Source organism: Cibotium barometz, chromosome 35 (assembly GCF_041138505.1).
Source record: "Cibotium barometz isolate CiBa-2024 chromosome 35, ASM4113850v1, whole genome shotgun sequence".
In the NCBI taxonomy this organism is placed as follows: Eukaryota; Viridiplantae; Streptophyta; class Polypodiopsida; order Cyatheales; family Cibotiaceae; genus Cibotium; species Cibotium barometz.
In genome coordinates, this window is record NC_141080.1 from 3,492,714 (window position 1) to 3,508,638 (window position 15,925).

The 15,925-nt window shown below is 43.4% G+C and overlaps 1 protein-coding gene across 4 annotated transcripts in view; it reads left to right on the forward strand.

Moving 5' to 3' along the window:
* Positions 1-297: 297 nt before the first annotated feature.
* Positions 298-15,925, forward strand: part of LOC147618064 (ATPase complex subunit) — a 75,136-nt gene continuing 59,508 nt past the window's right edge. The window contains exon 1 of one of the 4 annotated variants that reach the window (XM_086775305.1): positions 298-520. In XM_086775305.1, the coding sequence (XP_086631431.1) occupies positions 428-520 (93 nt within the window). In that variant the 5' untranslated portion in view covers positions 298-427. The remainder of the gene's footprint in view (positions 521-15,925) is intronic. The other 3 variants (XM_086775307.1, XM_086775308.1, XM_086775306.1) reach the window with 3 other exon arrangements.

The following is a 15,925-nucleotide window of genomic DNA, read 5'->3' on the forward strand; positions in this document are numbered from 1 at the left end:
AATTGTCTCCGCCCAGCTTTTTAAACTCTAATCCCTTAAAATTAGGAATCCTTAAGAGGCCCTTTTTGGGTCCAAAAAATTCCTAATGAATACAAGTGCATTACATTAATTCTTCACTAAGAGTCGAACACGTGAGGCTTACACAAAGAGAAAATGAAAAACCTCGGATCCACGGTACGTGCATCGTTGTGAGGTTGGTTTCACAACATGTGCCCGGGCAATGTCCCATATTTACGTAGGGATGAGATTATATGAGAATTTTGAGCACCCTCATGAGGTGTGCAAATGCCCGGGCAATGTCCCATATGTATAATAGGGATGAGATTGGATGAGAATTTTCCGGCATCTTCATTGGAATGGGCGGCGTCTGAGTGTGTAATGAGCTTAACTGTTGGTTCTGTGTCGTAACGAAGGTGGATCGACAGCGATGATGGGGGTCAGGTTCACTCCTCAACAACTTGCCAGGCTAGCCTCCTCACACTGTGAGAGGCAGTGCACTCGCTCCTTAAACATCTTTTCTGTAAGTGTCTTTCCATTTTCTATCATAGTTTGCTGTTCTTCATGGCAAAAATAGATCGATGTTACCCGAGAAGACAATGTAATTCATGGCTGTTTCAATCTCTTAATCATGGGGTAATATGTGGGAAATGATGGGACCATACATAGCCTCTGAGAGTTTGAAGACAGTTTGCTGTTCTTCATGGCAAAAATAGATCGATGTTACCCGAGAAGACAATGTAATTCATGGCTGTTTCAATCTCTTAATCATGGGGTAATATGTGGGAAATGATGTGACCATACATAGCCTCTGAGAGTTTGAATCACGGATGACTCCCTCATGGCATGCATGCAATGTCCTAGGCTGCCTTTCAACTAGTTACAATGAATGGATTCTGCTGTTCACCTGCCTCCAATCGTCTATATGAACTACTGATGTGGACAGAGGATATAAGGGTATCACAGTGAAATATATGATAATGGAAGGATGTCACTATGGGACCTGAGGGCTATGTCAAGGTCGACCATGTCACCCACGGCGTGGTTGGGTGATGTTGACTCTAAAGGACTGTACAACCGATCTGGAGTAATAAAGGGTGCTGAGGTGGGCTAGGTCAAGTTCGACCATGTCGCTCACCCCATGGTCGGGTCCATGTTGACACTACGACCGAACTGGGGTGGTATAAGAGAATACAAGTTATCAAAGGTGATGGGCAAGTCAAGACTCAAACCTTACCTATAATGCATTCTCTTATTTGTCATCAAACATCCGTGTAAGGGGAGAGTGATGATGGATGGATGTACCTCTTCTGTATACATGGCATAAGTAAAACTATCCTCTTGCATACCTGAATGGCCTCTCATCAACTCCACTAATAATGTTGAGTAGGCGTGACAACTATCACTTGTTGCTCTGACAGGTGACTGCAGGAATTAGTGTATCCCAGGAGGAGCTATGGAGGATGAAAGATATCCATGATAGTTGTGTAGGAGTAGAGTGCAAGTAGAGAGATGATATGGAAGCTCAACCCATGACCATGGTGCGGAGAGAGAGAGAGAGAGAGAGAGAGAGAGAGAGAGAGAGAGGTATGACAACACACAATAGAGAGGAGTTGCACTACATACTTTCACCATGTACAATGCTTTTATAGGCATCAATGCCTTATCTTTTGACCCTGAATAAGAGAGTGTTCACACCACTAAGGACACTTGATTAGACTATAGACTAACTCTGAAATACCCAACAAACCCCCCTTCAGAGTGATGGTGGAGTTGCATGTTGGAGTATGCACAGGTGGAAGCATAGACAATACAATAGAGAGAGAGAGAGAGAGCAAAGGAGATAGAGACCTTATGGAGAGAGAGAGAGAGAGAGAGAGAGAGAGAGAGAGAGAGAGAGAGAGAGAGAGAGAGAGAGAGAGAGACCTTCGCTTGTGTGTGCCTCTGCGAGCTGCTACCTGTGCGACCTTCGCCTATGCGCCTGTGTGCACCTGTGGGACTTGCACGCCTATGACTTGCGACCTACGACCTGTCGAGCTGCAACTTGTCGGTTAGATGTGCGATCTGCTGTGCACCTGCATCCTCTGTCCTGCGACCCCGGTGATCTGCAGCATTTCCCGTCTCTTCCTTTCGTTTCTCTTCTCTGTACATCCCTTTCTGAGTGTGTGAGAGAGAGAGAGAGAGAGAGAGAGAGAGAGAGAGAGAGAGAGAGAGAGGGTCTGTGTACAGGTATTAACGTATTCTGGTTTGGATCGATCTATGAAGGTGCTGATTTAGGGTTTGCAAGTGCTGAATTAGGGTTTTCAGATGCTGAATTAGGGTTTGAGAGAACGGGTTTTCTTTGCTTTTGTACATGGATTTGGATGACCCGGCTGTTGCTGTTGGTGGCATGGTTGCCAATAGCCTTAACATGGATCTTATTGAGGAGATGATCGAGAAGGATGTGGGTTATGCTTCAGATGCCTCGGAGCAACAAAAACGTCAAAGGCTTGATGTTGATGCAAGCTACACTCTGGTGAATGTTGGTGAATGTTGGAGAGAATGCAGAGGAAAGTTCTCAGGTACCTTCTCCGGAGTTTGCACGTTTGCTGTAGATCACTGGTGAGCTTCTGCAAGAATATGTGAAGGCAAATAGTGTGCAAATGGCTGCAGTAGATAATGGTGGTGTGGCTGATGTATGCATGGAGACTCCTTTGTTGCTACAACAGCTAGCAAATTTTCATGATCGTGCTGCTATCTTCTTCTTTATTGGGCGTATTCCGTTGTTGCCTCGTCTTAGAGCATGGTTGGGCCGCTTGGTGTCACCTGAGGCACTTGAGGAGATTTATGATGGTCCGAGAGGCTTTTATGAAATACTTTTTCGCACTTCGGAAGCCCGTAGGGCAGTCTTGGAGCAGGTGCCACTCTTTTTGGATGGGCAGTTGGTTCATGTGGTTCCGTGAAAGCCTATGGCAGAGTACCAATATATGTTGCGCCAGGCTTGCCCAGTTTGGGTTGAAGTGAAACAATTCCCACCAATGTTTTGGCGTGTTTTACCAGGTCTCATGCGAGGTATCGGTGATGTCTTGGTGGTGCCTCGAATGACATCTAGAAACCGAAATCGTCTATGCATGTTGTGGGATACTGGGAGACCTAGGCCGACACATTTGCGTGTCAATATGGCTGGGCTGCAACCTTTAATGTATGAATTGAGGTGGGATACATTTGCTGGCCACTGTTTCAAATGTGGTGAGATGGGCCACTTTGTCTCAGAATGCCCTAAGAAAGAACAAGTTGTTGCTACCAAGGATATCGTTGATGGGTAGTTGCCTGGAAGATGAGCATGATGCTCCTTTACATGATGCCCAGCACATGGATGTACATGTGGATGTTCAGAATGAGGTTGAGCAGCCATGGGTGGAAGTACGTGGTAAAAAGACACGATTTGTTGCCCCGCGGGGGGGTTTCTCAGATGCTGTTTGGCGGCGGCCTTTGCGTACTCATCAGGGGCCCTTACATACATATTCTCGTCGCCCTTTGGGTTCAGGTGCCCAGCAACAGACCAGGATTGAGAGGCCGGGAGGCCAACTTTCTTAGGGTACAGGGGCTCTTGGGGTGGATAGAGTAGAACGCTATCCTATTAGAAGTCGCCTAACAAAAGAAGCACAACAACAATTGCCTCTTGTGTTTGGTTCGAAGGGTGAGGTGATCTCGCCATGGGATGGTCATTACCCTTCGGCACGTGCTCGGGAACTCCAAGGGCAGTCTGAGATCACAAATACCATGTCTAAACATGCAATGCTTCAAAAGGTTCGTGATTTGGCAGATTGTCCTGGGCCTGGTACATGGCCTTGTTGATTCCTTTTCTAGGAAGGCTTATGAAAATTGTACAATGGAATGTAAAGGGTATTTCTTCGCGACAAAAGCAGTTCAGGCTTTGGCGTATAACTTTTTGTCATGGTTGGGATGTTTTGTGTGCAGTTGAACATAAGCAGCATAAGTTGGCTGGCAAAGCCTATGTATATAACGGGTTTCATGTTTTCTACAGCGGACATCCTGCTTCGCAGTCAGGTGTTATGTTTGCTGTTCGTTCGCAGTTTCAGCCTTCTCTTGTGATTCAAGATGTTCATGGAAGATTTCTAGTGATACAGATTGTTTGGGATGATACGCCTTTATGGTTGTTAGGGGTGTATGCTCCAAATAATGCTCGTGCACATTGTTTGCTGTGGAATGACTTGTGTGCTCTTTCAATCTCTCATCCTGGCTTTGTGATGGGAGACTTTAATATGTGTGTCTCCAGGGAGCAAGCCACGTCGCCTCATTCTGTAATGGATGTCCCAGAGAGAATGGCATGGGAAGCTTTTGTAGCAAGGTCGCTAAAACAAGACATGTGGTCTTGGTTGCATCCAGATGAAAGGGGTTACTCTTATGCCTCACAACAGTTTGGGGGCACTTATGCTAGATTGGATAGGATGTATATTTTACATCAAGATCTCTTTTAGCTAGAGGTTCTTACTATGATGGTTGATCAGCAACAGGTTTTGTCGGATCATTGGCCGCTTGTGTTTGAAATGGTCTATCATCCTGTGGATGCATATAAACTTATAAAGGCTTGTTGGGACGCTTGCCTTTGCGCTTAAATCACACTTTTTTGGAGCATGAAGTTTTTGATGTTTATATGCGTCAGTTGATACGACATTTCTCCACAAGAGTGTCCATGGCTGATTATCATGCTTGGCCAGTGTTCCTTACCAAAACTCGGAAATTAGCGCGGCATTATGGTCTTGCTAATGCCTCCGTACAAAAACAGCATGTGGCTCTTCTTGAGTCGCTTTTAAAGGGCTTGCAGGCGTTCATGTTTACTGACTCTATGGATGCTGAAGTTGTGGATGCCATAGAATGGCTGAAAAAGGAGCTATCTAGGGTGCAGGAAGCACAATATGTTTGCTTTAAACTACTTGCACGTCTTGATGCTTTGCGGGATGCTAATTGTCAATCTCATCGCTTCTATGATAAGTTGCATCAAAAACATATGCGTGAGAATATTGTTAGGCTGATGGATGCCCAAGGCAACCTTGTTACTCAACCTTCTGAGGTTATTCAGCATTGCATCAGGTTTTATGAAGATTTGCTTGCCCCTCTACATTTTTTACATATAATATAAAACACCATTTCACGAAAAAAAAAGAGAGCTTGTGGACAAGATCACCTTTTATAACAGCATGAAGCTTTACAATGGCAATAGCTAGCAAGGAAAGTGAGGACCATGCCCTTTGTGAAGAAGGTGGAGGTGGTGGGGCAGGGATCTGGTGGTTGGGGCAAAGATGAAAGAGAGGTAGGCATGGTCAGCTTCAAAGGGGGGTGGCAGGATGGAGAAGTGAGGGAGGTGTGCCAAAGCTGGAGATCCCATCAAGTACTCCATGGTGTTGGTACCTCCTGAGTAAGGGAAGGAGGTGAGAGCGTCTGAGGAGGGCCATCGGGACATCCCGTTATAGAAAACAAGACCATGTGCAGCTCCTAGCTCTAGGAAGTGTCTCCCATACACCATGATCTCCTCACGGTCCTGTGATGATCTCTGTATCAGTGATGTCTAGCTCTTGTAGTTTGATAGGGTCATCCAGATCAAGTAGAGAGAGAGAGAGAGAGAGAGAGAGAGAGAGAGAGAGAGAGAGATCGATCTGTGTGAAGAGAAGCTGTTTTAGGGTTTTGATTTGCTCTCTTACTGCTGTTTCAGGGTTTCAAATCGCTGTCTGCTTCTGTTTTAGGGTTTTGAATTGTTGTTTTTTGCTGTTTTAGGGTTTTGAGTTGCTCTCTTACTGCTGTATTAGGGTTTTGGGTTGCTGTTTTTAGGGTTTCAATCTGCTGTTTTAAGGTTTCGGGCTGCTGTTTTAGGGTTTCAAACTGCTGCTTTAGGGTTTGGGGCTGCTGTTTTAGGGTTTTGTACAACTGTATTCTGCTGTTTTAGGCTTTCAGCACAAAGAGAGAGAGAGGGAGAGACAGGAGAACGTGGGAGAGATGTCGACTCTCAATGAAGATTTCATTAACAAAACAGTGGCTGCTTTGGGTCCTGACATTTACAAAGGCGAGATAGAGGATGAACTTCGTGAGCTAGGCCTTTCTAAGAGGCCTAAATGTTCTGGCGGTGACAATGAAGATGAGGCTATGGTTGTGGGAGCAACCCCAAAGACAAATATGCCCTTGTTGGGTGATCCATGAGAAGTTTGCAATTTTCTTTTTCACAAGGCGCTTGCTGCCAATGCATATGATCCATTAGTGGTTGACTTCCCTTTTGCAGTCAAATGTGGTAGTTGAAATTTTTAACGGACCCAGGGGCTTTTTTGAAATTTTGTTTAAAATGCCTGAAGCTTGGCAGTTGGTGCTTCAGAAAGTGCCTTTGTTTTTTGAGGGTGGCTAGTTGGTGCATGCCGTCCCATGGAGACCCTTGACTGAGTTTCAAGAGCAGGAATGTCCCATTTGGGTGGAGGTGGAGAATTGCCCTGCTGTGTATTGGCCTCTATTGCATGATGCAATGCAATCTTAAGTCTTGGTTCCGCCCCGTTCCAGGTCCAACAATCGGAATAGATTATGTATGTTATGGAATACCGCTCGTCCTCGTCGTCCATGGTTGCGCCTTAAGTCACCAGGAATGAGGTGTGCATTTCAAGCTCCGTTGGGGAGCTTTTGCTGGACACTGTTTACAATGTGGTCAATTGGGGCATTTCATGGCTGAGTGCAAGCTCAATGACAAAGATCAGGGGGTGCTGAAGACAGGACAGGGTTAGGGTTAGGGTTTACAGAAAGCAAACAGGCGTGGAAAACCAAGCAGAGGGAGTGAACACGACTGCAGTATATCTCAATGATAGAAAAGTGAAGTACAAGCCACATGATAGTGACCCCTAAAGGATAAGTGTTCACATGTCCGGCCATAAATGTGCCGGGTGGACCAAAACACTTATAAACTGCATATAAGTGAAACTGAACTAAACTGGGGGAAAAAACCTCCACTAACTGAAGTAAAAAGTGCCCCAGTAACCTACTGATGATCACTAGCACTCCTCTGGGTGCATACACAGCATAAAACCCAACAAACCCCCCTGGAGTGATATGTGATCACTGTACATCATCCACCAAAAGGAAACAAATTCAAAGCATTGCGGAATGCTTCAAATTTCGGACGTGGTAATGCCTTGGTGAAGATGTTTGCCACATTCTGATCTGTAGGACAGTAGATCAGACTGATATCTCCTGCCTGGAGTCTCTCCCGAACAAAATGATAGTGAATCTCAATGTGTTTCGTGCGAGCATGAAACACAGGATTCCTGGCCACAGCAATGGCACTCTGACTATCAGTATAGATAGGTGTAGGCTCCTCCACTGAAATATCCATATCAGTCATAAGACGACGCAGCCAAACACACTCAACAGTAGTAGTGCAGGCTGCTCTGTACTCTGCCTCACAAGATGAAGTGGCCACTGTGGTCTGTTTCTTGCTTAGCCAAGAAATGCATGAAGCGCCAAGGAAGAAACAATTCCCACTAGTGGAATGTCTGGTATCAAAATCACCAGCCCAATCTGAATCACTGTAAGCATGTAACTGCATGTCACCCCCCTCAGGATAAAGCAACCCAAGAGACAAGGTACCCTGCAAATAACGGAATACACGCTTCACAGCTTGCCAATGTGACAACCGTGGGCTGTGCATGAATCTGCTCAACTGAGAGACTGCATACTGAATATCTGGCCTTGTATTACACAATTTGCTCTGATACCAATGGAAGAGACACTTGCGTCTCATATCAACAAAATGAAGAGCATAATGGCTCAACTAGAAGCCATAAATGAAACAGTCAAAGAAAGTGATGCCATTGCTATACTTCTCAAATCTATGTCTCCTGAATATGACACCATAATGCCCACTTTGAAGTATATGCATGATCCCACTTTAGAAGGCATTGAAAGTGTCCTTCTAGAAGAAGAAAAGAAACTTAAAGGAAGGGCCACTACACAATTTATGACTCCTGCATATCTTGTTCAAAAACAAAATGGTAAAGCTCTTCAATGCTCACACTGTGGAAGAATGGGACACACCATAAAGAACTGCTACCACAAAGACAAACCAAAGCGTCAATGCACCATTTGTGGAAAGCCAGGACATCTAGCAGACAAATGCTACAACAAAGTGGAAGCAAACATTGCTAGCACTTCAACCAATGCAGCCAACACTACTACCACCGAACAATGTAATCATATATCCACCTCTTATGATGATGAAGAGGTACCTGATGATGAATGGGCTTTTTAAAGCCATGATGATGCACTCCTTTACTCAAGATGTATGTTCATCTCTGACCACCGAGATGATGTAGGTCATGTGATATGATGTATGCTCACAGTTCTCCTACGTTGGCCATGTAGCCCACAAGGGGGGATTGATGGGAGTTGGGTTTCCATGCTCAACACATGATGGTGCACATGAGGCACAATGTTCATGGATATGGAGTATTGGAGAGACATGTTTTCATGTTTATGTTTTTTCAGTTTTTAGAGCTATGCTCCCTATGAGCTATGCTATCTCTTTCATGCAATGTAGAGCTATGCTCCCTATGAGCCATGCTATTTTCTTTTATGCAATGTATTGGTCAAGGAAGGGTATTACACTATGACATGCCTTGATCAAGGAAGGGTGTTAGAAGGAATGATCCAAAGTCATGTCAAATGAACTAAGGTTGAAGGGTACTTCATGGCCTAAGGTTAAAGGCAATGTAAAAGTTAGAGGATCAAGTAAACAAGGTAGATTCTGTCATGACATAACTGATGATGTATGTAGTACCTCTTGTGTGTGTGAAAGGACAATGACCTTTGGGGAGATGGAGAGATTTTAGGAGATGCCTTTTGGCTCTTTGTAAAGGTTGTATCATGCCTATTTAAGAGGCTATTCCTAATGAAGAAACACGAATTCTATTGCCCCATTCATGTTGTTATTATGCTGTAATTAAGTCTCCCTAATCATGCTTAACTAGTGCTTAATTACTAGCTTTATGATATGGCTCATTTCCATCCACCATAGCTCATCCATTGAGTATGAGATCAAGCTCATTCATACATTTAGTATTCTATCATGGTATCAGAGTGTTAGAAGGAATGATCCAAAGTCATGTCAAATGAACTAAGGTTGAAGGGTACTTCATGGCCTAAGGTTAAAGGCAATGTAAAAGCTAGAGGATCAAGTAAACAAGGTAGATTCTGTCATGACATAACTGATGATGTATGTAGTACCTCTTGTGTGTGTGAAAGGACAATGACCTTTGGGGAGATGGAGAGATTTTAGGAGATGCCTTTTGGCTCTTTGTAAAGGTTGTATCATGCCTATTTAACAGGCTATTCCTAATGAAGAAACACGAATTCTATTGCCCCATTCATGTTGTTATTATGCTGTAATTAAGTCTCCCTAATCATGCTTAACTAGTGCTTAATTACTAGCTTTATGATATGGCTCATTTCCATCCACCATAGCTCATCCATTGAGTATGAGATCAAGCTCTTTTATACATTTAGTATTCTATCATGGTATCAGAGCAACATTTCATCCCTAGGCCTAGTTATCATCATCATCTACAAGGCATTAAACCATGATCTTCATTTTCATCAAAATGAAGCTTTCCATTGAAGCTTCAACTACATAACCCTGGTCTTTTGCTGATTGCGGGCTGAATACTCAACCATTTCACAAACTTTTTGGTGCAAAAGAAAGCTAAGAGGCGGCGCTTTCAGCGTGTAGCTGCCCGAGAGTTCAATCGCCAGCATCGCGTCGCCATTACGCCTGCAAATCGGCGCTTTTTTTTTGCAAAAAACGGCTACAGCAGGAGACATGGTCCATGGTTTACTAATTCCTTTGGTGAGCACTTTAGCAATGATATGAAGCTTATACATATTGAATTTCATGAGCATTGATGCACTGTAGCTGCTCCTTCAAGTCATTCATCAGTTTTCAAAGTGTCTGGAGTGTTGAGGCTCGTATCAGTGATTTACTCACTTGTTTTGGATGGTGTTGAGCTCAATAGCTTAGCAAATCACTGCTATTCATTGTGTTCAAAGCATTTTAAGTGAATCATTTGGGAAGACCTTCAATGAAACACTCAAAGTCAACTCTGTTTTAGGGACAGCCTTCATATGAATGGATAAGGTTTGAGCTAATCCAATATGATTTTGTACTTCACTATCATATGGTATTGTGATGATGTAATAATAAACATCACAATTTAAAATCCTCTTCAACATTATCATGACGGAAAGTGATGCAGAATCCTCAAATGAATCATATGTGAGAAAATCCCTCAAAAGCACAAGAAAATTCAGAAAGCCAAGGATGCGGGTAAAAACTAGAACCTACTACTATCATCATGCTAGAGCTTTAGGGTTTGGGGAATTTCTAAGTAACAACATGCACTTGTATGGTGATGGTGCCTTCTAGTTTTTGAACTCTCTTATTCCTCATGAGACTAGACACTGCCATTGTTTGGTAAGACCTTCTCATGGAGATGTCATCTCAAATCCTCATTAAAAAATTCAATGGCCATGACTTCCACACATGGCAAGTCAAAATGAAGTTTTTGTTGATGAAAGATGGTGTTTGGGGCATCGTCAATGGATCTATACCTAAGCCCAACACTAGAGAAGGGGAAATCTCATGGCAAACCAAGGATGAGAAAGCTCTTGCTCTCATTGCTCTTGGATTGGAAGATAGTTACATTCATTACATTGGTAATGGTAACTCGTCACAAATAGCTTGGAACACACTTGACAAATCTTTTGGAGCACAAGGTCTACACACTAAAATCAGTTTAAAGGTTGACTTTTACAGCTTGGAGCTAAAAATGGAAGAGACACTTGCGTCTCATATCAACAAAATGAAGAGCATAATGGCTCAACTAGAAGCCATAAATGAAACAGTCAAAGAAAGTGATGCCATTGCTATACTTCTCAAATCTATGCCTCCTGAATATGACACCATAATGCCCACTTTGAAGTATATGCATGATCCCACTTTAGAAGGCATTGAAAGTGTCCTTCTAGAAGAAGAAAAGAAACTTAAAGGAAGGGCCACCACACAATTTATGACTCCTGCATATCTTGTTCAAAAACAAAATGGTAAAGCTCTTCAATGCTCACACTGTGGAAGAATGGGACACACCATAGAGAACTGCTACCACAAAGACAAACCAAAGCGTCAATGCACCATTTGTGGAAAGCCAGGACATCTAGCAGACAAATGCTACAACAAAGTGGAAGCAAACATTGCTAGCACTTCAACCAATGCAGCCAACACTACTACCACCGAACAATGTAATCATATATCCACCTCTTATGATGATGAAGAGGTACCTGATGATGAATGGGCTTTTTAAAGCCATGATGATGCACTCCTTTACTCAAGATGTATGTTCACCTCTGACCACCGATGATGTAGGTCATGTGATATGATGTATGCTCACAGTTCTCCTACGTTGGCCATGTAGCCCACAAGGGGGGATTGATGGGAGTTGGGTTTCCATGCTCAACACATGATGGTGCACATGAGTGTTGGGGTAAAGGCGTTATGCCCACCCTTATAGTGTGTACAAGCCCATAAGTTATAGTACATAGTACACTTAGTACTTTTAATGTACTAAGTGCACTATGTGTACTAGTGCAATATACATGTGTGATAGGGGAGTCACACACTCATGCTTTTCATGAGTTGACTTATCTCCACAACTCTCTCTCTCTCTCTCTCCCTTGCTTCTCTGTGTATGTCTCCCATGAATGAACTCTAAACCCTAATTCAGGTTTCTCCCCATCAACTGGTATCAGAGCTTCAGCCCAAAAACCATGAGGTAATGCAGCATGTGACAACATAGAACGGACCTTCTCCTGTATGGTCCTGTTCATCCTCTCTGCTGTCCCGTTTTGTGGAGGATCATAAGGAGTAGAGAGCTCCCTCTTGATGCCTTTAGCATCACAAAAGTCCTGAAACTGTTTGGACATGTACTCTCCACCATTGTCGGAACGCAAAGCCTTCAGTGTTTTGCCAGTTTGATTCTCAACATGAGCAACAAACTTCTGAAACACTGAGAATGTATCACTCTTCAAGCGAAGAGGATAGACCCACACCTTGCGTGTGGCATCATCAATGAAAGACACAAAATATTTTGCCCCTCCCAAAGAAAGCTGAGGCATCTCACATACATCTGTATGCACAAGCTCTAACTGAGCATCTTTCTGTCCAAGAGCTTTCTTGTGGGGGCACTGTAGTTGCCTACCATATATACAATGCTCACAAAACTGAAAACTTGAAAACTTTAGAGAAGGCAAGTAACCCAAACGAGACAATTGCTCCATTCCCTTGACACTCATGTGTCCCAACCGGCTATGCCACATAGAGATTTCCGGCAGCTCGGTTGCATTTACATTTGCATGGTGACAAACACCTGCATGCATGAAATAAAGAGTGTCCACCTTAGAGCCTCTGGCAACAACCAGTGAGCCCTTACTAATCTTCCACTTTCCACTACCAAATGTGGTAACATAATCAGCATCATCAAGCTGTCCAGTAGAAAGCAGATTCTTCTTGATCTCAGGCACATGCCTGACATCATGGAGCATAAGCTGTGAGCCATCTGAAAATACAAGCCTCACATCACCTCTGCCAAGAATTTTGCATGCATGGTTATCACCCAAATAAACAACTCCTTCATTGCCAGCAGTGTACCTGACAAACAAGTCTCTGCAACCTGTGACATGAAAGGAGGCACCTGAATCAATGATCCATGAGTGCATACCATGACCACCTGTAAGAAGTGAATGGGCATCAAGTGAAGACGTAAAGAGGACCTCATCCTCACTGCCACCTGCATGTGACACATTGATTTCTTCGATCTTGACTCCACTTTTGCCCTTTGGCTTTACATCTTTGGCTTCATCCTTCTCTTTGTCTTTGCCTTTTCCCTTTTCTTTCTGATCATTTTTCCATTTGTAGCATTGCTTTTTAATGTGTCCCTTCTTGCCACAATAATGGCATTCCAAATCCTTTTTGGAGCGAGACTTGCTCCTTCCCCTTTCTTGGCTTTTCCCCCTTTGCTGGGATCTCCCACGTGCATTCATTGCATTAGACTTGCCAACAGAGTTGTTTTTCCTGTTCATCTCTTCTTGAAGAAGAGCACCCTCAACATCTGCATATGACAGCATAGCATGCGAATTGCTAGTGGCTGTCCTGAATGTGTCCCAACTCTCTGGCAAAGTGCATAACAAAAAGGTGGCTTTGAACTCATCGTCCATTGCCAACTTTTGATTAATGACCTGGCTGACAATACCATTAAACTCATTTAGATGGGCTGTCATAGAAGCCCCTTCCTTCATCTGAAGGCCTATGAGTTTCTTCAACCAATACACTTTGCTTGAGGCACTTTGTTGGGCATACAAGTCCTGCAATCTCTGCCACATTCCCCAAGCTGTCTTCTCTTCACGAATGCTGAAAAGTAATGAGTCTGACACAGACAACATGATAGTAGATCTTGCCAGCTCATCCATATCTTCCCACTCTTCAGCAGTAAGAGAAGCGGGCATAACACCCCTTTCTTTGATAGGCTTGTGCTGCTTTTTCTGAAGCAACACATTGTAGCATTGGGTTTGCCAAATATCATAGTTATGCGAGCCTTCAAGCTTCTTGATGTGAAGCAATGAAGAGCTCTCACCTGTGGTTGCCATAGCAAAATACAACCTGTCAATGCCTGACTCCCTGCAAATGTGCAAACACTGCACCCAAAGCACACAAAGTGCTCACAAATGTTCTCCCAAGCTTTATCTCCCACTGCGGAAGCAAGAATGCAACTTTTCTCCCACTTTTTGTGATGAAAACACCAAAATCTGGTTGCTGCAGATTTTGGACAGCACCTTAAATGTGCTCTTTTGCCTCTCCAAAGTACTGTACAGCAGTACCAAGTGCTCACCAATGATGTACCAAACCTGTATCGGCAATTTTAGCAGCTAAAATTGAACCTTTTGGTCACTCAAAACAGTGTACAGCCATGCCAAAACATGCACAAAGCTGTGCCAAATCTGTACCAGCAGGTACAATAGCAATAAATGCTCTCCTGGTTGTCCAAATGAGTGAAAATCAGACTTTTACAGTCCTGTACACTGCATACAACAGTCCCGAACAGAAATTGGGCAAAAGCCCCTTGACTGCAAGCTGATTTCTGAAGATTCAAGGCATAAATGTCTTGCCTGCTGCTTTGCCAAGCTCAACGAGTATGAAAACTTGAAAAGCCCCTTGATTTGAGATCAATTTCTGATCATGCATGGTACATTGGCGCACATGAAGGCATCCAGAGTGTTCACGATGCTTCCCCCTGGCCACATATACATCAAATACATGAAAGCCCCTTGATTTACAGGCACATTGAGTGCTTGTAAGGCATCAGCACATTAACCACAGCATAAAATGCGATCGCCTGCATGCAAAGACGGCTGGCTAGACGGAGACGGCGAAGGCAAGCTCGACACGTTCTCCTTGTGGGCGATGGCGATCTTCCTATGAAGCTGGGCATCGCCTGACACCGGCGCTGGCAGCTTGAGTCCACCAAAAGAACACAAGAAGACCAAGGAGGAGGAAGCGAAGGCGTCTGCTATTGCCCACCTGCACAGCAGCAAGAATTGCCCCCATCTCCTGCAACAGCCTGCAAATTGAAGATAAATCAAAAAAATTTCAAGGTTCCTTCTCCCATCAATGAGGCACAATGTTCATGGATATGGAGTATTGGAGAGACATGTTTTCATGTTTATGTTTTTTCAGTTTTTAGAGCTATGCTCCCTATGAGCTATGCTATCTCTTTCATGCAATGTAGAGCTATGCTCCCTATGAGCCATGCTATTTTCTTTTATGCAATGTATTGGTCAAGGAAGGGTATTACACTATGACATGCCTTGATCAAGGAAGGGTGTTAGAAGGAATGATCCAAAGTCATGTCAAATGAACTAAGGTTGAAGGGTACTTCATGGCCTAAGGTTAAAGGCAATGTAAAAGCTAGAGGATCAAGTAAACAAGGTAGATTCTGTCATGACATAACTGATGATGTATGTAGTAGGTTCTAGTTTTTACCCGCATTCTGGCTTTCTGAATTTTCTTGTGCTTTTGAGGGATTTTCTCACATATGATTCATTTGAGGATTCTGCATCACTTTCCGTCATGATAATGTTGAAGAGGATTTTAAATTGTGATGTTTATTATTACATCATCACAATACCATATGATAGTGAAGTACAAAATCATATTGGATTAGCTCAAACCTTATCCATTCATATGAAGGCTGTCCCTAAAACAGAGTTGACTTTGAGTGTTTCATTGAAGGTCTTCCCAAATGATTCACTTAAAATGCTTTGAACACAATGAATAGCAGTGATTTGCTAAGCTATTGAGCTCAACACCATCCAAAACAAGTGAGTAAATCACTGATATGAGCCTCAACATTTCATCCCTAGGCCTAGTTATCATCATCATCTACAAGGCATTAAACCATGATCTTCATTTTCATCAAAATGAAGCTTTCCATTGAAGCTTCAACTACATAACCCTGGTCTTTTGCTGATTGCGGGCTGAATACTCAACCATTTCACAAACTTTTTGGTGCAAAAGAAAGCTAAGAGGCGGCGCTTTCAGCGTGTAGCTGTCCGAGAGTTCAATCGCCAGCATCGCGTCGCCATTACGCCTGCAAATCGGCGCTTTTTTTTTGCAAAAAACGGCTAAAGCAGGAGACATGGTCCATGGTTTACTAATTCCTTTGGTGAGCACTTTAGCAATGATATGAAGCTTATACATATTGAATTTCATGAGCATTGATGCACTGTAGCTGCTCCTTCAAGTCATTCATCAGTTTTCAAAGTGTCTGGAGTGTTGAGGCTCGTATCAGTGATT